The following is a 26,997-nucleotide window of genomic DNA, read 5'->3' as shown; positions in this document are numbered from 1 at the left end:
GTTTTGCCCTGTCACCCTGGCTGGAGTCCAGTGGTACATCCATGGCTTACTGCAGCCTCAGTCTCCTGAGCTCAAGCGATCCTCTCACCTCACCCTCCCAGGTAGCTTGGACTACATGCACGCGCCACCACACTGGGCTGATTTTTTTAGTTTTTGTAGGGACGGAGGTCTCCCTGCATTGCCTAGGCTGGTCTCAAACTCCTGGGCTCAAACAGTTCTCCCACCTCAGCCCCCCAGAGTGCTGGTATTACAGTGTGAGCCACTGCACCTGGCCCAAAATTCTTATGTTTGTCAATTATACATTTTATACATTTTACCTCAGTGAGCATATATATAGATTTATAAGTTTTTATGATTTTTATATTCAATATTTGCTCAGCACGTTTTTAAGAATTTTTAAAAGTAAGGAACAAAATATCTACTTGTTTTATAAGTGGATTTCTCCCTATTGGTATTAAGTATTATTACATTAAAGACTTCTAGTGTTAAAAGTGAAATATTTGTGTCCTGGAATACTTTGAAGTTAAGTATAGTATTGATATTAACTTGTGATAATTAATCTACAAAGTACTTTAAATGCAGATACACAGCCTAAGTTAAAAGAAGAAGTGCTTTTAATATGTATTATGAGCAGTTACATCTGCAGTAAAGGACTGTTAAGATGTGATTTCTCGTTCGGAGACCGAGATGGGCGGATCACGAGGTCAGGAGATGGAGACCCTCCTGGCTAACACGGTGAAACCCCGTCTCTACTAAAAAATACAAAAAACTAGCCGGGCAAGGTGGCGGGCGCCTGTAGTCCCAACTACTCGGGAGGCTGAGGCAGGAGAATGGCGGGAACCCGGGAGGTGGAGCTTGCAGTGAGCCGAGATCCGGCCACTGCACTCCAGCCTGGGCCACAGAGCAAGACTCCATCTCAAAAAAAAAAAAAAAAAAAAAAAAAAGATGTGATTTCTGAATTTTTAAAACATTGATGGATTGAGGATAAATGGAAATATTAGTTTAAATATGTGGCTTCATGGAAGAGGGAGGATTTCAACAAATGAAAAAGGAATGGAGAGCTGAGAAATTTTCTGATGTTGGAGCTATGGGATTTAAGAATTACAGAAATTCCTTACTTAAAGTTGTTAATTCATAGAATATTGAAAAAGAGCCAAAGTATTCACATTTTTAAAGCCTGTTGGTTCTGCCCACCACCACCAGACGATATTATTTCTTCTCAATTGTTTTATTCTAGTGAAAATAATGAAAGTGTAGGTGAGCGTAATTATGATGGAAACAAAAGTAAAACATAATTTTGCAATGTCACTTTGGAATAACAAGTGCATTTGCGAGAAGATACTAAGAAGGAACACGTGGGATAAAAGGAATCTATTCATAACTCTAGGAGCAGCTATATTTATAAGTGTCCCTTGATTGCAGAACATACACTAGTAGATAACTAAATGGATTCTTTTCTATTTTAAAAAATATTAGTGTGGTGGAATTATTACGTTGTAGTTTTCAACCATTTTTTTCTGGGCTTAAGTTCATATTTATAGAAGAGAATCTAAAACTAGTGTTTTCCAAACAGGTCTTGGGTTCAGCATTGCTGGAGGTGTTGGAAATCAGCATATTCCTGGGGATAATAGCATCTATGTAACCAAAATAATTGAAGGAGGTGCAGCACATAAGGATGGCAAACTCCAGATTGGAGATAAGCTTCTAGCAGTAAGTATAGAAATCTGTTGTCTTTTAAATCATTTTGTTGTCTGATTTTTCTAATAGATACTGGAATTTCTCCATACCAAAAAGGTCTAAATGATATTTAAATTAGCAAATCCTAGCCTTGCTGTATCAAATCCTAAAAAATGATTCTTGGTAATATCTTTATTTGTCATTTCTGTTTTCTCTGCCAGCTCCTCCTCCGTTTTCCTTTTATTCCTTCATTGTTGTTGAAGGGTTGAGGGCTTGTATGCACAGAGTGTTTCATCATAATCCTTAGATTTATAAAACAGCGTCATCATTTGTTTATGTATGACCCTTTTGTGTTTTACTTCACTTAATAATATAATGAAATCTAGTAATTACCCAGCTCAAGAATTAGAACATCAACCATTTTGTGTTTCTTATTCCTTTGCTTCTTAAAAATTGTTTAATTAGGCCAGGTATGGTGGCTCACACCTGTCTGTAATCTTGGCACTTAGGGAGGCTGAGGTAGGCAGATTGCTTGTACCCAGGAGTTTAAGACCAGCCTGGTCTGCATGGCAAAACCCTGTCTCTACAAAAAATACAGAAATTAGCCAGGCCTGGTGATACACACCTATAGTCCCAGCTCCTCAGGAGACTGAGGTGGGACGATCACCTGAGCCCAGGAGGTTGAGGTTACAGTGAGCTGTGATTGTCCCACTGTACTCCAGTCTGGGTGACAGAGTGAGAGCCCATCTCAAAAAAAAAAAAAAGTTTAATTACATACATATGCCTAAATAATTTTGTTTAGTATTCTTTTGAAGGTTTTTCAGAACGCTGTTGCACTGTATGAGACTTTCGTCTCCAGTATTTTTTTTGCTTAATATTGTTTTACTAAGACTTACCCATATCATTGCTTAGAGCTAAAGTTCATTCATTTTATCTCTATGTAATATTCCACTGTATGTCTATACTGCAATTTATTTGTCTAATCTTCATCAGTGTATTAGTTTGTTTTCACACTGCTATGCAGAATTACCCGAGACTGGGTAATTTATAAAGGAAAGAGGTTTAATGGACTCACCAGCCTCAGGAAACTTACAATCATGGTGTTGGGGGTGGGGGAAAGCAAACACACTCTTCTTCACATGCCAGCAGGGGAGATGCTAGATGCTTATAAAACAGTCTCATCTCATGAGACTCACTCACTATCAAGAGAGTATCATCGGGAGCCACCTCCATGATCTAATCACCTTCTACAAGGTCCCTCCCTCAACACGTGGGGATTACAATTCAGGATGACATTTGGGTGGGGACACAGAGCCATACCATATCAATCAATAACTGTCTCAGCCCATGTTCCTTAGGGAAACAGAATCTGAAGAAAAGCTAATGTGCTAAGGTGTTATTGGGAGATGTGATCTCAAGAAGGCAAGAGTGAGTGGAAATGAGAAGTGAAGCAGAGAATGAATGAGAGCCAGTAGAAGGTAGAAAGTGTCTGAGCTGGCTGTAATTTTATAAGGTAGCTTGTTGCTTGTCATGTAGAACAGTCTTCCAGGCAGACACTGTAGAAACCATCCAGGCATCATAAACCTTACATCCAGCCATCCAGAGAAACGAAAGAAAGGTTTATCTGCTGGCCCCTTTATTCTCCTTCTCTTGTCTACCCCCTAGGGGTTATTTGTCCCAAGCTTTTGGATTGTGTTACCCAGCTCCCCTGGGCACAGTTGCTAGGAAAGCCAACTCCTATCCTCCGTGGCACAGCATTCAGCCAAGCCCAAAAACGGTGGAGCTGCAGGGGTATAGACAGGGCAGACGTGGGTCTGTGACGTGCTGTGGCTCTCACTGTGTGGAACACATCAGCCATGCCCAGTCCCAGCCAGAAGGGGCTGAGAAAACTGGGAAGGGCAGGAGGCAAGATGAAAGTAGTAGTCAGGACTCTCCACTGAGCAAGCAGCCAAGGCCTAGCAGAATCTGAAAAGGCACAGAAACTGGTTCTGGCGTGGTAGGATGTTGGTTTTTAAAAATATACTAGCAAGTACTGGTTTTTAAAAATCTATTTTAAGTCTTTTTTTTTTTTTTTGGTATTATGAATAATTTTCTTAGGAAGAGGTGCTGTGTGTTCTGGTGAACGTGTACAAGAATTTTACTTGACTGTCACGGGATAGTTGATTATTCTGCTAGTAGCATTCTTTTTAAAAACCACCCTGTTGTTTTCCAGGCTGCTTGTAAAAATTTACATCAGCAATATATATAAGATTCCTTTGTTCTGCATCCTGTTGAGTACTGTTTATTGTTGCAAGGAGACTGTATTTTTAGTTAATGATAGGGAAAAGGAAAGAGCAGAACTTGAACTACGTTTCTCTAACTTATCCTTTCACAGCTAAGATCACCACTGTTTCCTCGAACTGTAACCAGCATCGTCTCACCATCACTCACACGCAAACGCAGAGTCAAGACAGCCATCTGTTGCCACTAATTTTCTCACTTTTACTTTTATCGTTTCTCTAGAACTGGTTTTGGTGGTAGGAGACAGCAACCTGTGCTGATACCACTGTGGCAAGACTCATTCTCTTTTAAATCAACTTTTAATGAGGCTTTTCTTCTCTTAATTACACTGAAATCATTCAGTGCTCAGTCCTTGTCTTAATTGACTGATCTGGCTGGAGTTTGACACACCTTCCTCCTTCTTGTAACACTTTTTCGTTTGCCTAACAGTCACCCTTTATCTTGGTATTTCTCTTCTTAGTAGCCACTCTTCAGTCTGTCGTTCTGATGTCTGGTGCCTCCTCATATCCCTAACCTCTAAACGTTGAAGTAATCCAGGACTCCCTCCTTGTACATTTTCTCCTCTTTACTATTCACTCCCAAAGTCACTGTTTTTTAACGTGTAGATCAAGACTCTGGTAAATGGTCAAATAACTTTTCTCTGGTCTAAAATATTGGGATCATCATCCTACACGTTCCACATTGAATCCCTCAGCAAATTGTGTCAGCTCTTGTATCAGTTATCTAGTGATATGTGAGAAAACACAAAGATTAATGGCTAAAAAACACCACTCATGTATTTGTTTATAATTCTTCAGATTGGATAGGGCTTGGCAGGAACAACTTGTCTTTGCTTTACTAGGCCACAAAATCCACTGCTAGGTTGGCCCACACATATGGTGGGCAAGTTGGCGCTTAGCTGGGAACTCAACTGGCAGTGTTAGCCAGGTGCTTAATTCTCCAGTGGCCTCTTAGCGTGATTAGGTTGAGTTTCACACAGGATGGTGGCTAGGTTCCAAAAGTGAGCTTTCCAAAGAAGATAAGCACCGATGTATTGTTTTTATCAATCCTCTCTTTCCTTCGCAATTACTGTACCTCATTGGCTAAAGCTGGTTATGTGGTCAAGCAAAATTCAGTGTAGAAAGAGATTTTTACAAGGGTGTGAATACCAGGATGCATGGCTTATTCTAGGCCACCAAAGAAACAGTATACCACAGCTATTGAATATGTTATACCACAGCTATTTAATGTGTATTTCAACAGTATACCACAGCTATTGAATGTGTGTTTCAGCAGTATACCACAGCTGTTGAATGTGTGTTTCAGCAGTATACCACAGCTGTTTAATGTGTATTTCAAAATGCAGGCCGTCCTTGCTTTGCATGGTAATGTGGAGCCATAAAAATGACCATGCTGCTGAAACTCTGCAAAGCAATGTTCATAATCAATGAGGGGAAATTATTCTTCTGTGACCTTTAAATTTTTTTGTGAAAATATTAAAAACTGCTGTTGTCAATTACAAAGGTACAAATTAGGAAAATGAAAAATATATTAATATTGTTAATACAAAGTAATTTAAAACAGAAACATTGATAATGTTTTATTCATTTACAAAAAAAATGTATCAAAGAGAAGAACAATCTAAAGCAAACAGAAGGGTGGAAATAATAAAGATTAGAGCAGAAATTACTGAAATAGGTAATAGAAAAGGTGTAGAGAAGATAGACAAAAACTGAAAGTTGGTCCTTTGATAAAAATCAACAAAATGAAAAACTTCAGACCAGCCAAGTAAAAAGAGAGAAGGCTGAAATTTCTGAAAGCAAGAATGAAAGAGGGAAAACAAGAGACTGTTGTGAGTAACTATGTGCTAATACCTGAGGTAACTTAGATGAAATTGACAGATTGCTAGAAAGACACAAACCACCACTTCTAATCAGTCTTATCCTTGAGATTCTGTCCAGGGCAATAAGAAAAGAAAAAGGGAAAAAAAAAATCAGATTAGAAAGGAAGAAATAAAACTATATTTGCAGATGTCATCATATTGTATATAGAATATCCTAAGGAACCTGCTAATAGACTAATAAATTAGTTTAGTACTGGTTGCAGGATACATCACTACCTAAAAATCAGTTATATTTCTATACAGAAGATAGATGAATGGCCAACAAATAATTGAAAAAAAAGTTCAACTTGAGTATTACAAAAGTAGAAATTTAAAACTGATGTATAAATTAAAACATGCATCATTTTACAGATTTTTAAAATTAGTTGATAATGTTTAATGTTGGCAAAGGTCTAAGTAGATGGGCACTCTCATATGCTGTGGTAGTGAGTATAAATTTACTAAAACCATGTAGGAGAACAATTTAAATATCTCACTTGTGTTCTAATAGTTTTCCTATTTAAATATGGGAATATTAACAGATATAATATTTAATAAATTATGATATAGCCACACAATGGGCTACTTGCAGCCGTTTTTTTTTTAAAACAGTGTGGTAATTCTATTAATATGTGTCCAAATATGGAACAGTCTCTAAGGTACCTTACATTAAAAATCCTAACGTAAGAACAAAAATTTTAATATGTTTTCATTTCTTTAAAGAAGAAAAGGTCTAAAACGCATCCACACACATTCCTGAATGCCTAAGAATGAGAGAAAATCAAGACTGGGAGAATAGGAGGGATGGAGGCTGGAATCAAGATGGGCTATTCTGTTAACATACAACAACTTCACATGTCATGATAAACAACTTACTGAGATCATAGATGTCAAACATGGGTATTTTCTTTCTGCATACCTTTATTTTCCTTAAATCACTCTCTTCTTTTCCCTTTCTTTTCGTGAAATTGTTTCCAAAACTCAGAAAACAAGTGAAAATGTCATAAATGTCTTTTGGGATTTTTTTTTAGGTGAATAACGTATGTTTAGAAGAAGTTACTCATGAAGAAGCAGTAACTGCCTTAAAGAACACATCTGATTTTGTTTATTTGAAAGTGGCAAAACCCACAAGTATGTATATGAATGATGGCTATGCACCACCTGATATCACCAACTGTAAGTCTGTTAGCATATGTTTGCTTAAATTTATCTTATTTCTTCAGTTGTTATGCCATTAGTGAAATGTTCTCAGTATAATAAAGTTTAAACATTATGCAAATATTTTTAAAGGAACAATTAAGCATTTTAATCTACTCTTTTTTTTTTTTAAATCTACTTTAAGTCAAAATTTTTATAATTAGAAAGGGGGATCCTTTTTACCTTTATTATTTTATAGTAGTGATTACTCTTACATTTAAAGGGTTGGTTTTCAAACTTTTATGTAAATAATAGTCACTAAAGAACACTTGCAAATATTGAAATTGTTTTGTTCTAATAGTTTTTCAGTTGAGCTCAGAAATTTGCTTTAACAAGCAGTTCATTCTTTTAACAAGCAAAGTACAGGCATACCTCATTTTATTGTTCCTTGCTTTATTGCACTTCACAGAGACTACATATTTTACAAACTGAAGGTTTATGGCAATCCTGCATTGAGCAAATTTATCCGCACCTTTTTTTCTTCAGTAACATGTTCTCACTTCGTGTCTCTTAATGTCTCTGTGTCACATTTTGGTAAATCTCGCAATATTTCACACTTTTTCATTATGATTGTGGTATCTATTACAGTAATCTGTGATCACTGGTCTTTGATGTTTAACTATTTTAATTGTTTTGAGGTGCTACAACCACACTCGTGTAAGAGAGCAAGCTTAGTGGATCGGTGTGTTCTGACTGCTCCTCTGACGACTAGTCGTTCCCCTGTTTCTCTCGCTCTCCTCGGGCCTCCCTATTCCCCAAGATACAACAATATTGAAATTAGGCCAGTTAATAACTCTACAATGACCTCTAAGTGTTCAAGTGAAAAGACAAGTTGCATATTTCTCATTTTAAGTCAAAATGGTTTAACTTAGTGAGGAAGGCATGTCCAATGGCAGTAAAGGGAGAAAGCTAGACCTCTTGCTGCATTTAGCCAAGTTGTGAATGCCAAAGAAAAGTTCTTGAAGGAAGTTAAAAGTACTGTTACAGTGAACACACTAATGATAAGAAAGTAAAGCAGTCTGATTGCTGATGTGGACAAGTTTGAAGTGGTCTAGGTAGATCAAACCAGTCCTAAGATTCCTTCAAGCCGAAGCCTCACCCAGAACTGTAAGTCTGAGAGAGATGAGGAAGCTGTAGAAGAGAAATGTGAGGCTAGCAGGGGTTGGTTCATGAGGTTGAGGGAAAGAAGTCATCTCTATAACATGAAAGTGCAGGTAAAGCAGCAAGTGCTGATGTAGAATCTGCAGCAAGTTACCCAGAAGATCTAGCTAAGATACTGAATGGAAGTGGTTACACCAAACAGCAGTTTTCCAACGTAGATGAAACAGCCTTCTGCTGGAAAAAGATACCTTCTAGGACTTCCACAGCTGGAGAGGATAAGTCAGTGCCTGACTTCGGAGATTCAAAGTACAGGCTGACTTTCATGTTAGTTGCTAATGCAGCTGGTGATTTTCAGTTGAAGTCAATGCTCATTTACCAGTCCAGAAATCCAAGGAATTATGCTAAGCCCATCTGCCTGTTCTGCATAACTGTAACAAAACCTGTGCTCTGTAACTTAAACAACAAAGCCTGAGTGACAGCATATCTGTTTACAGCATGGTTGACCGAATATTGTAAGCCAACTATTGAGACCTACTGCTCAGAAAAAAACAAAAAAAAAAAAATTCTTTCAAAATATTACTCTCTTAGACAAGGCACCTAGCTGCCCAAGAGCTATGATGGCAACGTGCAAGGAGACCGGTGTTGTTTTGATGCTTTACTAACTTGTCATCCATTCTGTAGCCCATGGATCAAGGAATAATTTTGACTTTCAAGTCTTACTATTTAAGAAATACATTTCATAAAGCTATAGCTGCCATAGATAGTGATTCCTCTGATGGATCTGGGCAAAGTAAGTTGAAAACCTTCTGGAAAGGATTCACCAGTCTAGATGCCATTAAGGACATTCATGATTCATGGGAAGAGGTCACAATATCAACATTAACAGGAGTTTGAAAGATGTTGATTCCAGCTCTCTTGGATGACTTGGACCAGGTCAAAACTTCAGTGGAGGAGGTTACTGCAAATTGGTAGAAATAATAAGAGAACTAGTTAGAAGTGGAGCCTGAATTGCTGCAACCTCATGATAAAACTTTAGCAACTAAGGAGTCGCTTCTTATAGATAATCAAAGAAAGTGGTTTCTTGAGATGGAATCTACTCCTGGTAGGTGAAGACAATGTGAACATTGTTGAAACAGCAACAAAGGATTTTGGAATATTACATAAACTTAGTTGTTAAAGCAGTGGTAGGGTTTGAGAGAATTCACTTCAATTTTGAAAGAAGTTCTACTGTGGGTAAAATGCTGTCAAACAGCATCACATGCTTCAGAGAAATCTTTTGTGAAAGAGTCAGTGGATGCGGCCAACTGCATTTTTGTCTTATTTTAAGAAATTAACACAGGCACTCCACCCTTCAACAACTACCATCCTCAGTATCAAGACCAGCAATATCAAGGCAAGATGCTCCGCCAGCAATAACGTTGCAACTTGCTGAAGGCTCAGATGATTGTTAGCATTTTTTTAGCAGTGAAGTATTTTTAAATTGAGGCCTGTACATTGTATTTTTAGACATAATGCTATTCCTTAGTATAGTGTAAACATAACTTGTACATGCACCGGGAAACCAAAAAATTCATATGACAGTCTTTATTGCAATATTTGCTTTATCGCTGTGGTATGGAACTATAATATCTCTGAGGTATGCCTGTAATTCCGATGTTTCTGGTGCTGCTAGTTCATGGCCTGCACTTTGAGAAACACTGACTTACAATATATCTAAAACGTAGGGTATTTTCTACGCTCTTAGGTACATGAGGACAGATACTATTTATCTTTGTACTTTTGGGTTCTAGTACTTACATTTGTATGCAGTTCAATTGTGTTGCAGTTGACTAAATTGTTCTTAAAGTACTTATGTATTTTTAGGTTTCTTATTTTATATTCTATATATGTATTTTTTTGTTGTTGTTTTTTGTTTTGTTTTGTTTGAGACAGAGTCTCGCTCTGTTGCCCAGGCTGGAGTGCCATGGCGCAATCTCGGATCACCACAACCTCCACCTCCCGGGTTCAATCCATTCTCTTGCCTCAGTAGCTGGGGTTACAGGCATGCATCACCACTCCTGGCTAATTTTGTATTTTTAGTAGAGACGGGGTTTTTCCATGTTGTTCAGGCTGGTCTCAAACTCCCGACCTCATGTGATCCGCCCACCTCGGCCTCCCAAAGTGCTGGGATTATATAGACATGAGCCACCGCACCCGGCCCATTATGTTACTTTTCCCCCATCTGTTATTGAACTAATAAAGCATTATGAAAAACCTGAATTTCACCTTGCAGTTTCAACTTTATCTTAATGTTTTGATTCCATTCTCTTCCCTTCTTAGACAACTATAGATGTTGGTTTTGTTGTATACTTCTGTGTATGCAATTCATAAATAATTTATTTGTGTTTTTTAAAAAGCACTTGTGTCTAAAATTTTTTTACGTGAGTGATTTTTACTTATCAGTTCTTCTGAAGCCCTCACTGTCACCCTGCTGTCAGGCCATTCAACTTACTACCTGTCCCTGGCTGCGGTGATCTAGTGTTCCCCTCATCAGTCTGGCTTTGGTCACTGAAGATTCAGCGCGAAGGCCCACTGTCATTTTGCCACTATTATTCGTGCTGTCGTTCCTGGTCATGTCCAGAAACCACACTGATGTTTCATCCAACACCCTGACTTTCTGGTTTCTTCGTCTCTTTCTGACTATCCTGCCCTCCACTTCAACTCAGTTACTTGCTTCCAAGATAATACTATAGATTTTATTATCTATAATTATTAACGCTTTCATCACCTCTAAAATATCAATTTAATCGTCCCATTCTGTGACTACAACCCTCAGTTCATTCACCTCTATTCTAGCAATTCAACCTCATTTTGACCTTTAGTCATTTGACGTTATTAATTTGTTGCCCCTTGTCTCAATTTTTCTATTTGTATTAGCTTAGATTCCATGATTTATCATCATGTTCACTTCATTGCACATCTTCAAGTCCTTTGCCCCCTTCTTCACAGCAGAATCCCCCAACACTGGTGCAGCCAAACTCTGCTATTTCATTTATGGTTCCTAAAAAGCAGAACGTGGCTGGAGAAGAGCACGAAACTATGCTTTTTACGTATGGCCATAAATCATAGATGGTGCCTTATTTGGTACCTTATTCTTGCCTGCAGTCCTACTACATTTCCCTAATTCACTCTCCCACTCTAAGAATTTTTCCCTCTCCTCAAACCTTCACTTGCCATCTACTATTCAGTCATAACTGATTATCTCACTTCATATTTCATATAAGCACCCAGAAGAGAACTTCCTTATTTTTCCACTTTCAGATATACCTATGTAACTATATTTTTCCCCCAAAACTCCACTTTCACTTGTGTTATAATAGGAGTCCCTGTTGAAAACCAGGTCTTCCATTTGTGTACTGAATGTCATTATTTATTGTCTGCAGAGAGTATTGTTCTTGCAGCTGTCCCTTCTCTCTTTTGCATAATCAAATTCTCTGTTGACTGGATCATTCCCATCAGCACATGAACGTATTTACATACTCCTTATCTTAAGGAAATAGGAGAGACCTTCCTACAATCTTAAGATACCTCTCTAACACTGCTCCTTTTCTCTATTAATATCACCAAGAGCTGATTTTCCTACCATGTTAAGACTTCTTCACATCAAAAAGGAAGAAAGCCAGGCACAATGGTGCGTGCCTGTGGCCCCAATTACTTGGGAGGCCGAGGCAGGAGGGTTTTTTGAACCCAGGAGTTTGGGGGGTATAGTGCACTATTATTGCATTTGTGTCGAACCACTACACTCCAGCCTGGGCAACATAATGAGACCTATCTCTTAAAAAAAGAGGCCAGGTGCAGTGGCTAATGCCTATAATCCCAGCACTTTGGGAGGCCGAGGCAGGTGGATCATGAGGTCAAGAGATCGAGACCATCCTGGCTAACCCAGTGAAACCCCGTCTCTACTAAAAATACAAATAATTAGCCAGGCATGGTGGCAAGTGCCTGTAGTCCCAGCTACTCAGGAGGCTGAGGCAGGAGAATTGCTTGAACCCGGGAAGCGGAGGTTGCAGTGAGCTGAGATTGCACCACTGTACTCCAGCCTGGGCAACAAAGCAAGACTCCATAAGGAAAAAAAAAAAAAATACCCAGTAAAGAGATGGGGAAAGTCTATAAAAGTATTCTTTTATTTGAGACAGGATCTCAGTTGCTCAGGCTGCAGTGCAGTGACACAATTGTAGTTCATTGTAGCCTTGAATTCCTGGGCTCAAGCGATGCTCCCACATCAGCCTCCCAAGTGTCTAGGACATCATGCCCAGCTAATTTTTAAAATTGTTTTGTAGAGATGGGGTCTCACTATGTTGCCTAAGCTCCTAACCTCAAGTGATCCTGCCTCAGCTCCCCCAAAGTGTTGGGATTACAGATGTGAGCCACTGCACCTGACCTCTTTATTTAATTTTTAATTGAATTAAAACATATATTCAGTAAGGGTACCAATTTTAAGAGTTTCGCTTAATGATCAGTCAGGTGGCTTCTTAAAATTGCTATGTATTATTCCATTGTATAAGTATATGACAATTTTTTTCATTTTACTGTTGAATCACTTACAGTTTTGATCTTTTATGAGTATAGCTGCTGTGGATATTTTTGCACATCCTTGTCAGACATAAGCGCTCATTTCTCGTGGAGTGAGATTGCTGTGTTATAGGGTAGGCATATGTTTAGTCTCCAGCTGATACTGCTAAAAAAAAAAAAAACAAGCCGGGCGTGGTGGCGAGCGCCAGTAGTCCCAGCTACTTGGGAGGCTGAGGCAGGAGAATGGCGTGAACCCGGGAGGCAGAGCTTGCAGTGAGCCAAGATCGTGCGACTGTACTCCAGCCTGGGCGACAGAGCAAGACTCCATCTCAAAAAAAAAAAAAAAAGAATTTCAACAGTATAGGAGACAATACCCCAGTTTTTCTACATCTCACCAACCCTTGGTATTATCCATATTTTTAATTATGAATAGTATGGATATGTATAAAGTTATCTCATGATTTTATTGATGATGATTATTTATTGCTGGTTGTTCCTGATGATTAATGATTTTCAGTATTTTTTGCCTGTGCTTATTGCTTTGACTCTCTTGTTCAATGCAATGTCTGTTCAAATCTTTTTACATTTTTCTATTGGTTTTATTCTTGATTTGAAGGAAGTTTTATGTATTTGAGAAATAACTCTAATCAGTTATATCTATTGCAGATGTCTTCACTGAGTTTGTTTTCCCTTTTCCCCTCAAAAAATGGTGTTTTTTGATGGATAAAATTTTTTAAGTCCTTATCAGTCCTTTCTTTTAAGGTAGAGCTTTTAGTGACCCATTGAAATTTTTCCTATCCTTAGGTCATAAGGGACTTCTAGGAGCTTTATTATTTTGCCTTTCACATTTCTGATCCACTTTGATCTAATTTTTGCATGTAATGAGAGATTTTTAAATATGCAGATATATAATTGATCCAGCATCATTTACTGAAAGACCATTTCTGCCTCTGAATTGCATTGGTGCGTTTAAGTGACCACATATGTATGAACCTATTTCTAGGCTCCTCTGTTTCATTGAACTATTTATCTTTGTGCCACCTGCAGTCTCTTAATTATCATAATTTTATAATAAATGTTGATTTAAAGTAAAGCTTAATTTTGTTACTGTTCAAGATTGTGTTGGGTCTTTGAATTTCCTTTTTAAGATCCAAAAATTACAGGTCAGTTTAGGAAGAATTAAATTGAGTTCCTTAATCAGTCCATTAATATGAATATCTCTTCATTTATTGAGGTCCTTCTTGCAGTGTTGTATAATAGAGGTTTTATATGTTAGATTTAGTCCTAGGTACTTGATGTTTTTCATGCTATTATAAATGTACTACTTTTTAAATGTTTCTAATTTTAACTGATATATAAGAAATATGATCTGTTTTGTATATTAATTGCCTAGTCAACAATCTTGCTAAATTTGTTAATATTAGGTTTTATAGATCTTTCAGATTGTCTATGTATATAACCATGTCATCTGTGAACAATGAATTTTACTTCCTTCTTTCCTATCTTCATACTGTTGATTTTCTTTGTTCTTGTCTGATGCATTGGTAAGACCTCCGGTTAGGTGTTGAACAGAAATGGTGATAATTAATATCACTGTCATGTTCACAAACGGGGGGAAACAGTATTTCACCATTGTATGTGGTGTTACCATCAGGCCTTCTGTGATAACTTTTTATATTAAGAAAGTTAACCTTTAATCCTGGTTTATGGGGAGTTTTTGTCTTGTGAGTATTGAATTTCATCCAATTATTTATTGAGATGATTTTTCTCTTTTATTTTGTTAATGTGATAAATTACATTGATTTTCTAATGTTAAACTAGTCATTTGTTGTGGGGGGAACCCACATCATTATAATACATATTACATATCATTGATTTTGAACTGCTTGTATTTTGTTTAAGGTTGTACATCTGTGTTCACAAGCATGAGCTTATGATAGTGTCCTGAAATTTTTCTGTCTTGTAATGTTTCAGAATGTTATTTTATCTCTAGATGTTTTTTTGAATTTTCCAATGAAGCTATCTATCTATCTGGCCCTAGAGTTTTCTTGGAAAGGATTTTAGTTCTGAATGCATTTTCCTTAGCAGATACAAGTGTGTTCAGATTTTCTGTCTCTTGTTACCTAAGAGGACTAGATAACATTTGATTTTTTTGTGTGGTAATTGTCAAGCACTGATGGAGGGATGTTTCTCACAGAGGCAACCTTGCAAGTGAGCAGATGTCAGAATTGGAAAACAATTTATGTACTAGTTTGAAAAATATTTTTAGCAAGAATAGTAAAAGAAATAGAGAAGATTATAGAAGTTATACATGAACTATAGAAGATAAAGAGCCACAATGTTTATAACCAAAATAAGGTAATTGAAATATACTCAGGAATAAAAGTAGAAAAAAAAGAAGTCTGTTGAATCTAACAGAGAATACAGTTTCTCTGCTGGCATTAAAATGCTTTTGTTTTTTACATTATGTATCTTCTCACTTTTAACTTATATTCTTTTTAGCTTCATGGCCTTGCTAAACTTCTGGTTTGGCCACCAGTCTTTTCCCATTTCCACTTCAAGCTCCTCTACTTTATGCTTTTCTATAAAATCTTAGAGGTGTTGAATCATTAATCTTAATATATAAGAAAAATGAAATAGGCATCCTTGTTTTGTGCTTCTCTGGAGGACCTTTTTACATAAGATTTGGGGCATAAGAAATAGTACTACTTTATCTGATCCTTCTTTGAGGCCATCATTTCTTTCATAGGAACATTAATTTTTAGTCCCTGTTGTCTAAGAGTATGCGTTACATGTGAGATTAACTGCCCCAGCAAGGATGCATTGACACATAGTCTGGATGTGTCAGGGAAAATGTGTATTTGCTGGTTTGGGCATTTGACTGAATTTCTTTTCTAGTTGTTTTTTGTTTCATCTAAATATGAAAATGCAACAAAAGAATTTAAGAGTCAAAAAGCGATAAACTCTGGATTTTTAAAAGTAGAGGTTAACGTGGGTATCTGTTGTTTGAGGGCTACATACCAGTTCACTTGAAAATCACATATTCTTACCACCCAGGAAAGACTTTAGACTTTCAAAGTTAAGAGCCATTGGTAGAAAGTGCTTTGGCTCAAATACAAAAGAGTATCTTAGAGATGAACTGGGATAGGAAACAATTGCTGTTGGGTACTGCAAACCTGTGATATCAGTAGACATACTACATCTCTAAAACACCACAGGTTCAGTCATTTCCTGGTGTCTTTCATTCAGATCACTTTATTCCTTTATGTTATCTATCTGGCCACTATAGTAATTTGAACTAATGATTCCTGCATTTTTCTACTCCAGTGTGTAGTATACTGCTTCTCTCCATAGAAGATATGCTCTAATTTAATAAAAAAGAGATTTATGTTGGATAATTAAATAATACAGCTACTTTTGAAGTGCTTTGTAACTTTATCATAGTTAAAGCCTCTAGAAAGTTAAATATTGCTTCCTCTGTGTTTTGGTAATGATTGAAATAACTCAAGTGTCTTGTGTCTTTGAAAGCTACAACTGCCATGTGTTACCTACCTGGGTCTTTGGAAAGCATGGTCAGGAATCACTTCATAATTTTCTGTTACTAGCTTTTGCTAGAATGGAAAAGCTATATGTGGTATTTCTTACTATTGAAATGAACCAACGAATGGTTTTTTCTTTCTTTCCTTTTTTTTTTTCTTTTTTTCTTTCTCGAGACAGGGGATCTCACTCTGTCACCCTGGCTGGAGTGCAGTGATGCGATCTCGGCTCACTGCAACCTCCACCTCCCAGGTTCAAGAGGTTCTCCCACCTCAGCCTCCCGAGTAACTGAGACTGCAGGCTACGGCACCATGCCTGGCTAATTTTTGTATTTTTTTGGTAGAGACGGGATTTCACCATGTTGGCCAGGCTGGTCTCGAACTCCTGACCTCAGGTGATCCACCTGCCTTGGCCTCCCAAAGTACTGGGATTACAGGCGTGAGCCACTACGCCTGGATGACGGTTTTTGCTTATTTTTCATTTTTGCTTTTTACCAGGTTTGTATTCTTCTATGGGTGAATTTAAAAGAATAGATGTAAATTAGGTTGAGAGATCTGAGATAGTAGGAGGACATAGTCTTTTTGCACTTATTGGAAAGCCTCTGGTTTTATTATTCACAATCAAATTTAGACTGTATGTAATTCTTTAAAATAGTAATCTGGGTGTGGTGGCTTATGCCTGTAATCCCAGCACTTTGGGAGGCTGAGGTGGGAGGATCACTTCAGGACAGGAGTTTGAGACTAACCTGGACAACATAACATCCAGTTTTTTAGCTGATGAATAAATTCTCTCTACCAAATTCTGATATACAAAGGAGTGACTATAAATTACACATTAATCACTCATAAATGGAATGCTGATTGGCTTGTTTCGTTTTTGAAGTATTTTTCACTTTCTTTATTTTGAAGCTTCTTCTCAGCCTGTCGATAACCATGTTAGCCCATCTTCCTTCTTGGGCCAGACACCAGCATCACCAGCTAGATACTCACCAGTTTCTAAAGCAGTGCTTGGAGATGATGAAATTACAAGGTAAGGAAGTTAACGTTCGTTCTTCTTACATAAAATCAACTATTAAATTGAATTTTAATCAGCCATGTAAGATAGCCACAAGTTTTAGGACTAAAAAAATTTATTGACAGTTAGTGAGCTTACAGCTTAATTTTTTCCTTTGGAGGATTCATTGAAGAGCCTGAAATATAAAAATGTTTTATTTTTCAAATAAATTACTGCTCCTTTTTTAAAATTAATACTGCTTTTCTTTAAGGCTTGGTAAATTGTTCTTAGGAATTAGCTTAGTAAAACTAAGTTAAGAAAATTCTCATGCCTATTTTAAAGTAACATTTTATATGTTCCTTATCTAACATATACCATAAAAATATTGCAGTTACTTGATTTGTGTTCAGAATTCCACAAGTGGTGGTTTGGTTTGGTTTGGTTTGGTTTGGTTTGGTTTGGTTTGGTTTGGTTTTAGCAGCAGTGTCTTACTGTGTTGCCCAGGCTGGAGTGCAGTGGTATGAACGTAAGTCACTGCATCCTCGGACTCCTAGACTCAGGCTCCCCTCCCGTATCTGCCTCCCTAGGTACTAAGATTACAGACGTGAGCCCCTTTGGCTGGCTGTTGGGTTGGTTGGTTGGTTGGTTGGTTGGTTGGTTTGTTTGTTTGTTTGTTTGTTTGCTGTATATCCTTGATACTTTGACACACAAAATTTACTTTCATCTAAAATTACTAACTGCACTGAAATTTATAGATTAACTATCTTTTTAGTCCCAAAGAATTCTAATGAGGTAGAAAAAAATGGGAGAAAAAGCATTGTAGATCTTTTTCATATTATTCAATATAGTAATAAGACACTGTACAGGTTGCTTTATAATTTGTACATGTTTTTTATATTATAGATTCAACATTAAAATATGTACAAGTAATGTCTGTTCTTAACATTTATTGGTTACATTATTGTTAGCATTATTATTATTTTTTAGTTATCAGACTCCTGATTCTAGGCAGTGATCTTAAGGACAGATAAGAGTGCTTTCTCTTTTCTTTCATAAATAATTAGCAATGTTGGAAACTTAATAGGTTGTCAGTAATTGTGTTTGGGACAAAAATTAGCAGAAAGAATAATGTTCTAATTTGATTGTAACAGGAATATCCAAGGCTGCTAGTCTTCAGGCAGTGCTTCTAGAGTGACCTTTCATTGCCATTTATTTTTGTTACTTTCTAACAGTGCCTATTTAAGGCAGTAAAGAGGGAAACTATAATAGTGGATGGCTTATTTAGTGTTTAATCTCTTTGCATATTTTACAAACTAAAAAATAAGTTATATTTGCACCTTGATTACTGTTCCTCATGCTTCTTCACTTGAACTCTTGTCTAGAATATTGCATTGGACTTTGAAGTATTATTGCATAACAAGACGACCTGTTTTCATACTTTTCTGTGAAAATCAGGTGGTTCATTACTGGATATATCTTCTTAAAATGGTGTATATTTTGCCACTCCCTTTTGATAATCACACTACTTTGTAATAGTGAAGTACAAAATCTTTCCAACATTACAAGTTCTTCACAATTTGACCTTAAGCAGTCTTTCAGACATTACCAATATCAAAAAAGTAAAAAAAAATTCACAATACTCCTAAACTTTGGTTCTAAAGTTTATTTTTTAACAGCTTTATTGAGATATGATTGACATACCATAAATTTCACCTAGTTAAAGTATACAATTCAATTTGTGGTATATTACATCAGTTTTTAAAAATTGTAGTGAAATATATGTAACAAAATTTGACATTTTAACTATTTTTAAGTGTACAGTTCAGTAGTGTTAATTGCATTCACAATTTTGTGCACCCATCACTATTTCCAAAACCTTTTCATTACTTCAGACAAACTCTGTGACCATTAAGCAGTAATTAACCTTTGGTAACCTTTCATCTACTCTTTGTCTCTATGAATCTGCCTATTCTGGATAGTTTATATAAGTGGAACCATATAATATTTGTCCTTTTGTGACTGGACTGTTTCACTTACAGTAATGTTTTCAAGATACACTCATTTGTTAGCATGTATCAGAATTTCATTTGTTTTTATGACAGTACTGTTCCATTATACATATGTGCCACATTTTGTTTATTCATCTCATGATGGGCACTTGAGTTATTTTCACCTTTTGGTTTTTGTGAGGAATGCTATAATAAATACTGACATGCAAGTATCTGTCCAAATCACTGCTTTCAGTTACTTGGGATATATACCTAAGGGTGGAATTGCTGGGTCATATGTTAATGCTATCTTAGCTTTTTGAGGAACCACCAAACTGTTTTTCGTAGTGCCTACACCATTTCATATTCTCATCAGTAATGTATGAGTTGTAATTTCTTTACATCCTCATCAACACTTGTTATTTTGTTTTGTGGGGTTTTTTTTATAGCCATCCTAGTAGACCTGAAGTATCTCATTATTTTTATATCTATTTCCCTAGTGACTAATGAGGTTGAGCACCTTTTCATGTGCTTATATTATTTGAAAATCAGAGTGTATTTTCCCCTGGAAATACTGTTGAATTTCAGCTGAGTATTTTTTAATCAAGTATAATTTCCTAATATAAAATCCTAATTCATACACATTTTAAAGCATGATAGCAACACTAAACCCAGAATTCATCATCTAATACAGGAAATAAAACATCACCAATATGGTAAAACCTACCTGTGCCCCTGCAGATAGGTTTTAATTATTTCATATAAAAAGCCTGAAGATGGGCAATTCCCAGGTTGGTATAGCAACCTTAGGCCCATGGTGTCTTTAGTATACTCTTGGTTTCACCTTCCTGACTATAGTATGTCCAGACCAGTAAAGGGATTGTATTACTCAGTCGTGTGGGGTTTTGTTTGTTTTGTTTTGTTTTTTGAGGAAAGGAAGGTAGCAAAGACGCTTTGTCCTTGATAAGGTTTGTCTGTCTTTAGAAAATGACAGTAAAATTTCCCTTCGTTTACCAGAGGCTAGAATGGGGTTATACTCTCACCTTAGCAAAGGGGCATGGGATTGCAATGTCTCGCTTAGGTTGGTTACAGTTCATCCCTTTGAGACTGGAGAAAGGGCCTACCTTCTCTAAGACAAAAGGATAGCTGCCTTTTAAACATGTAAGTAGGGGGAGTGATTGCTTTGAAGGTAATAAAGTGTGTGCAACATCAGCTTTTCATGAGTATGTGTATGTCCTGATAGGCTCTTATACTATTTTTAAATTTCCACTTTTTTTTCTGTTTTGGTTTCATTTCTGTTTTATATAACAAGTTTTTTTGCTTTTATATAAAATTAGATTTTTTCCTTTGATTTTTAGGCTTAGAATCTCTTTATCCCATAATTTTAGGAAAACCATTTATATTTTATCTAGCTTTCTTTGTAGTTTGATAACATAAAAATTATCAGTAGGTAGTTCTCACTGATAGAATGTCAGGTTTTATATAAAATTTCCAAGATACTCAATATTTTTTTAAATTTTAGGGAACCTAGAAAAGTTATTCTTCATCGTGGCTCAACGGGCCTTGGTTTCAACATTGTAGGAGGAGAAGATGGAGAAGGAATATTTATTTCCTTTATCTTAGCCGGAGGACCTGCCGATCTAAGTGGAGAGCTCAGAAAAGGAGATCGTATTATATCGGTAAGACGTGTTAGTCAGGATCATGTTTTTATTTTCACTGGACCTATTTTTAAAGCAAGGTCTTTTTTTTAACATCCTAAAGTAACGGGGTTAGCTTGGTTATCTTCTTACCATTTTACAGCTTAATTGTAGAATTGTAGTGTCAGAGAATATATTATTGTATGATAGGTTTTCTTTTGATATTTGACTCTTCTAAGGGGTCAGTTTTTATAAATGTGCTGGAAGAAATTATGTGTTCTCTATTCGTTGACTGGAAAGTTTGCTGTGTGTCTATTAACTCAAGCTTGTTACTTGTGTACTTCTTTATACTTTAATCTGTTACCTTCTTGATCTATTGAGGTTTTTAAAGCTATCCAAATACGATTTTTTTAAAGCTACCCAAATACGGGTTCAGCAGTTGATCCTCATAGCACTAGCTTTTTTTAGTATGTCTTTTGAAATTGTGTTATTAGGTACACATAGTTTTATAGTCGTTATCATGTAATGAACATCTTGATTTATAATAGTGGTTTTGCCCTAGAATCTGTATTGTCTAATGTGGCTGATTTTTTTTTTTTTTGGCTTGATATTTGTGTCATCTTTTCTCCTCTTTTTACTTTCAATTTGTGTGCTTTTGTTGTTACCGCTACAATTTTTGGCTAAAACTTACCAATAGTTCTATGTGACACACAGACTTTGGGAAACTTTAATTCTAAATCATGCCATGTCTAGTATTTTACTTCTGTTTCATGTTTATACCCATAAATTGTAATTTTTATTTTTGTTTATTAAAAGTTAATCCACAGGTCATACAATTTTTGTTTACCATCCCATCTTGTATCTTCCTCCTTCTGTGTTTCTCAGTGGACTACTAACGGCATTTGGATTGGACAGTTATTTGTTTTGTAGGACTGTCTTGCTCTTTATAGAAAATTTCCCTTTACTTTCTTTTCTTTTTTTTTTCTTGAGATGGAATCTTGCTGTGTTGCCCAGGCTGGAGTGCAGTGGCACAATCTCGGCTCACTGCAAGCTCCGCCTCCCGGGTTCAGGCCATTCTCCTGCCTCAGCTTCCTGAGTAGCTGGGACTACAGGCGCCCGCCACCACGCCTGGCTAGTTTTCTTGTATTTTTAGTAGAGACGGGATTTCACTGTGTTAGCCAGGATAGTCTCGATCTCCTGACCTCGTGAACCTCCCACCTCGGCCTCCCAAAGTGCTGGGATTACAGGCGTGAGCCACCACGCCTGGCCAAAAATTTCCCTTTTCTCAAAGTTTTCATATACGTGCTAGTAGATATGCATGCTACATGCGAGTAAAACTCCCTAGTCATTGTAAAAAGCAAAAATGCCCTTCAAATATCTAAATGCACCATAGTGTGCAAGCCCTTGGTTTGTGCTTTCAGCAATGGTTCCTTAATCATAACTATTCTAGACTTTATCTGAAAGCATCTTTATTTTATTTCACTTTAAAAGTTAGTTCAATCTAGAATTACAGGTTGATAGCTGTTCTCTCTCAGTGTTTTGAAGATACTATTTTATGTTGTCTGGCGTGTTTTGTTTCTATTTAACAAAAAAAGTCTACTCTCTTGTTTGTAGGTGATTTGTGAGGGGGTGGTTTCTGGTTGCTTTTAAGATGCTTTGTCTTTGATGTGCTGCAGTTTCACTAAAATGTGAAACTGTGTCTGTGTGTAGCATATTATTTGCTCTGTTTGGAATTCGTTATGCCTACTGAATCAGAGGAGTCATGTCTTTCATCAATTGTAAAAACTTCTTTCATCAGTTCTGGAGACTTAGCCATTGTCTTTTCAAATTTCGCCTTTCCCATGTTGTATGTACTCTGTCCCTAAACTCCTATGAGTGGATGTTAATCTGTTTTTCATGTCTTTTAACCCCAATTTCATAGTTACAACTCTGTCTCCTTGTAATTCAAGTTTGTAAATTTTCTTTTCTTTTTTCTTTCTTTCATTTTTTGAGAGACAGGGCTTCAGCACATTGCCTGGGCTGGAGTACAGTGGCCATTCACAGGCACAATCATAGAGCACCATTATAGCCTCAAACTTGTGGGCTCAAACGATATTCCTGCCTGAGCCTCCCAAGAAGCTGAAACTGCAACAGCTTAAATTTTCTTATCTATATCGAATCTGAAGCTATATCTTATCTATATCTTACCTATATCTTATCTTAACTGTATCTTATGTATATCTAATCTGAAAGTATGCCTTATCTCTATCTTGCCTATATCTTAACTGTATCTAATCTGAAACTATGGCAGCTTAAATTTTCGTGTCTATATCTAATCTTAAAAGCCACAATTTTAAGATGCAGAAATTGTCAGCTTGGTTCAAAAAAGCAAGACCAAACTATATACTTTTTATCAGAAATTTGCTTTAAATATAAAGGCTCATGTGTTGTAAGTAAAAGAGTGAAAGAAGGTATACTCTGCAAATAGTATACTAAAGCTACTGTCTTAATATGGCACAAAATAGAATTTAAGACACATAATGTTATTGTACATAGATTTCATAATTATAAAAGCAGCGAGAATTATGAAAGTGTCATTTCATCAAGAAGACATACCTAGTAATATTTTCAAAATACGTGCAGTATAAATGATCAGAACAGAGGAAGGAAATGGACAAATCTGCAGTCACATTTGGAGATTTAAATGCCCTCTTCTTTAATTGATAGAACAAGCAGACACAAGGAAAAGAAGAAGAATCTCATATCTTACTTCATGTCGTATAGAAAAATTAACTTGAAATGGACCATAGAACTAAACTTCTAAAAGAAAACATAAAAGAAAATCTTAGTGAATGTGGATTAGATAAATTTCCTAAATAGTACCAGAGGGCTACCAAGTCAGTTCAATAGAGAAGGGAAGATCTTTTTAACAAATGGTGCTATAATACTTAGGTATCTGTATATAAGATTATAAACCTAAACCAGTCTTACTCCAGACATAAAATTTAATTCTAGATGGATTATAGATCTAAATGTAAAACTCAGAACCATAATCTTCCTAGAAGAAAATATCAGAGACTATGTTTGCAGGCCTAGAGGAGGTAACAGTTCCTTGAACAAAATGCATAAAACACTAACCATAAAGAAGATGACATTAAGAAACCAAGAATGTTGGGTGAGGTGACTTGCTTATAATTCCAGTGACTCAGGAGGCTGAGGCAGGAGGATCGCCTGAGGCCAGGAGTTTGAGACCAGCCTGATCAACATAGCAAGACCCATCTTTTAAAAAACAAATTTTTTTTTAGCCAGATATAGTGGTGGGCACTTGTAGTCCCAGCTACGTGGGAGGCTAAGGCAGGAGGATCACTTGAGCTTAGGTGTTTGAAGCTACAGTGAGCTTTGATCCCACCACTGCGCTCCAGCCTGGGCAACAATGCAAGACCCTGTCTCAAACAAAAAAGATAAAAAACCAAATAGGCAAACCACACAGTGGTAAAAAAATATTCTCAGCACATACATGACATACTACTTATATCCAGAATATATAAATATCTCTTAAAAATTAACAATAAAAAGATGAGTAACCCAATTAAAAATGCACAAAAGACTTGAACAGATACATCACAAAAGATATGTGAATGGCCAGTAAGCACATGAAAAGGTGCTTAACATTAGGCATCAGAGAAGTGCACAGACCACGATGAATGAAGAGGTTTGTAGGGATTCGAATAAGAGTGATGTAATTGTTCTATATTTTGATTGTGGGTGGCTGCACGAAATTCACATTTGCCAAAACTTAACTATACACTAAAAAAGATTGAATTTGCCTAGATAAAAATAGGTATTCTTGAAGTCATAATGAAATACGATATCCCACTTAGTTGAACTGCAAAAGAAAAAAATAGCATCATTCACTGATGAGGATATGGAGCAACTGCAACCCTCATTGACTACTAGTGGACATGTAAAGTTGTATATACCACTACAAGAACTTTTAGGAAGGTTTTTAAGGAGTTAAACATACATCTAATCTTATCACCCAGGTTTTACCCAGGACAAATGAAAGCGTATGTTGACAAAAACACTTTGACAAGAACATTCTTAACAGCCTTACTCATAATCATCTAGATCTTGAAATGACCCACGTTTCCATCAACAGGAAAATTGCTCAATTGTATGTTTACACAATATAATACTAAGCAATTAAGAGGAACAACTGCTGAAACGCAAAACACATAACAAAAATACATACCATATAATTCCAGTTACATGATCATCATGAACAGGTAACACTAACTTGTGCTGTAAGTCAGAAAGCGGTTGCCAGTGATTGGGACTGACTATAGAAGTGCACAGCTGAACATTGATGGAAAAGATACATGTCTTGTTGGGGATAGTGGTTTCATGATTTATATGGTAAGCAAAATCCTTTCAGCTGAGCTGTTCAAATGTCTACATTTCATTATAAAATATACTGTAATTTACTAAATAAGTTACAGTATGATAAGGAAAAGTTAGTGGTAAGGAATGGACTTTAAAAATAAATATTGTTGAGCATATTACCTAGTTATTTAGGGAAATAAAATTAGCTTAGAGCCTCACTTCACACGTTATGTCAAAATAAATTTTCATTTAGCCTAGAGTTCAGTAATAGACGTTTTTAAATTGTCCATTTGGAACCACTTTATATAGGTCATTGACACAGTGCTAAAGTGTGTGAGACCAACCATCTCAACCTAGTTCGCCCAGAACAGTCGTGGTTTTAGAACTGAATGCCCCATGTCTGGAAACCTTTGGTCTCAATTCTAAAACTGAAAGTCTCAGCTAGTCCAGGGAAGTAGCTCACCCTAATGTGAGTGCAGTTAAATACCGCATTATGTTTAGCAGTATGCATCAGTAACCTTAAAATTTCAATGCTTACTGAACTTCTCTAGGGAAATGCCCTGAAAGCACTAGGGAATAGTAGACCAATCAGAAAATGTAAAAGGAAAATTGGAGGAATGAATTCTCCATAAGGCCTTTGAAAACCTCCAGTGTATTCCTTGGAACCAGAAGGCCACGCACACGTTCAGGGCTGTGCGCATGCTCAGGAAAGACCAGAAAAGGCCTTAAACTGTCACGTCTGCCTGATCATGAGCTTCTGCGCAAGCGGTTTCAGGCAGTTGTTAACGCCTTATCAGAGTGTTACAAAGTGGGCCCCCGAAATGCACATGTAGCCCTTGTGGACGATTTATAAGTTTTAGGCATTTAAGGAAATATCTGTTCAGTCATTAACTAACCACTAAGCTAACCAGACAGAGACTTCAGTGGCCAGATACGACAAAGAATACGGACTTTGTAACATCAAGAAAACTCACTAACAGACAGCAATGACAAGCCTAGATAAGAGGACAGTTCTGCTATCCAGAGTTGCCATATTATATTTATTTTAAATGCCTATTTTTCATCATAAAATTGTGAGGAAAGCAGAAAAAAAGGTATGGCCCCTGTGCAGGAGAAAAACACAATCAATGGATATTGTTCCTAGGGGAGGTCAGACATTGAACATACTAGACAAAGACATTAAACCAGGTATTTTAAATATGTTCAAGGAATAAAAGAAAACTATCCGATAGACTGAAATGAAAGTAAAGGAACAATATCTCACCAAGTAAAAAATATCAGTAAAGAGTTAGAAATTATATGTAAGAACCAAATAGAAATTCTGGAGTTGAAAAGTACAGTAACTTAAATGAAAAATTACCTAGACAAGGTCAACAGCAGATTTGAGCTGGCAGAAGAAAGAATCAGCAAACTTGAAGATGGGTCGACTGAGATTTTGATGCTAAAGAACTGAACAACAGCAAAAAAAAGAAAGAATGAAGAAAAATTAACAGCTTCAGAGACCTATGGGATACTATCAAGTTTACCAACATAATGGGAGTGTGTGAAGGATGGGAAAGAGAGAAAAAGGAAGAAAGAATATTTGAATAAATACTCTCCCAAAACTTCTAAAACTTGATTAAAACCATTAATCCAAGAACCTCAATGAACTCCAAGTTGAATTAATTTAAAGAGATCTACAACATAGACACATTACAATCAAACTGTCTCAAGCCGAAGGCAGAATATTGAAAGCAGCAAAAAGAAATAAGTCATCACATGCAAGGGATCCTCAACAAGATTAATAGCTGATTTCTCATCAGAAACCGTGGGA

General features: G+C 36.5%; 1 protein-coding gene across 21 annotated transcripts in view; it reads left to right on the top strand.

Moving 5' to 3' along the window:
* Nucleotides 1-26,997, top strand: part of DLG1 (discs large MAGUK scaffold protein 1) — a 276,675-nt gene that overhangs the window by 178,571 nt on the left and 71,107 nt on the right. For all 21 annotated transcript variants that reach the window (NM_001266294.2, XM_028843322.2, XM_015132614.3 and 18 more), the window contains 4 exon segments: nucleotides 1,574-1,710; nucleotides 6,850-6,994; nucleotides 17,113-17,233; nucleotides 20,708-20,864. In NM_001266294.2, coding sequence (NP_001253223.1) covers nucleotides 1,574-1,710; nucleotides 6,850-6,994; nucleotides 17,113-17,233; nucleotides 20,708-20,864 — 560 coding nt within the window.

The sequence above is a fragment of the Macaca mulatta genome, chromosome 2, assembly GCF_049350105.2.
Source record: "Macaca mulatta isolate MMU2019108-1 chromosome 2, T2T-MMU8v2.0, whole genome shotgun sequence".
NCBI classification, from domain to species: Eukaryota; Metazoa; Chordata; class Mammalia; order Primates; family Cercopithecidae; genus Macaca; species Macaca mulatta.
This window is presented reverse-complemented; position numbering and strand designations above follow the sequence as displayed.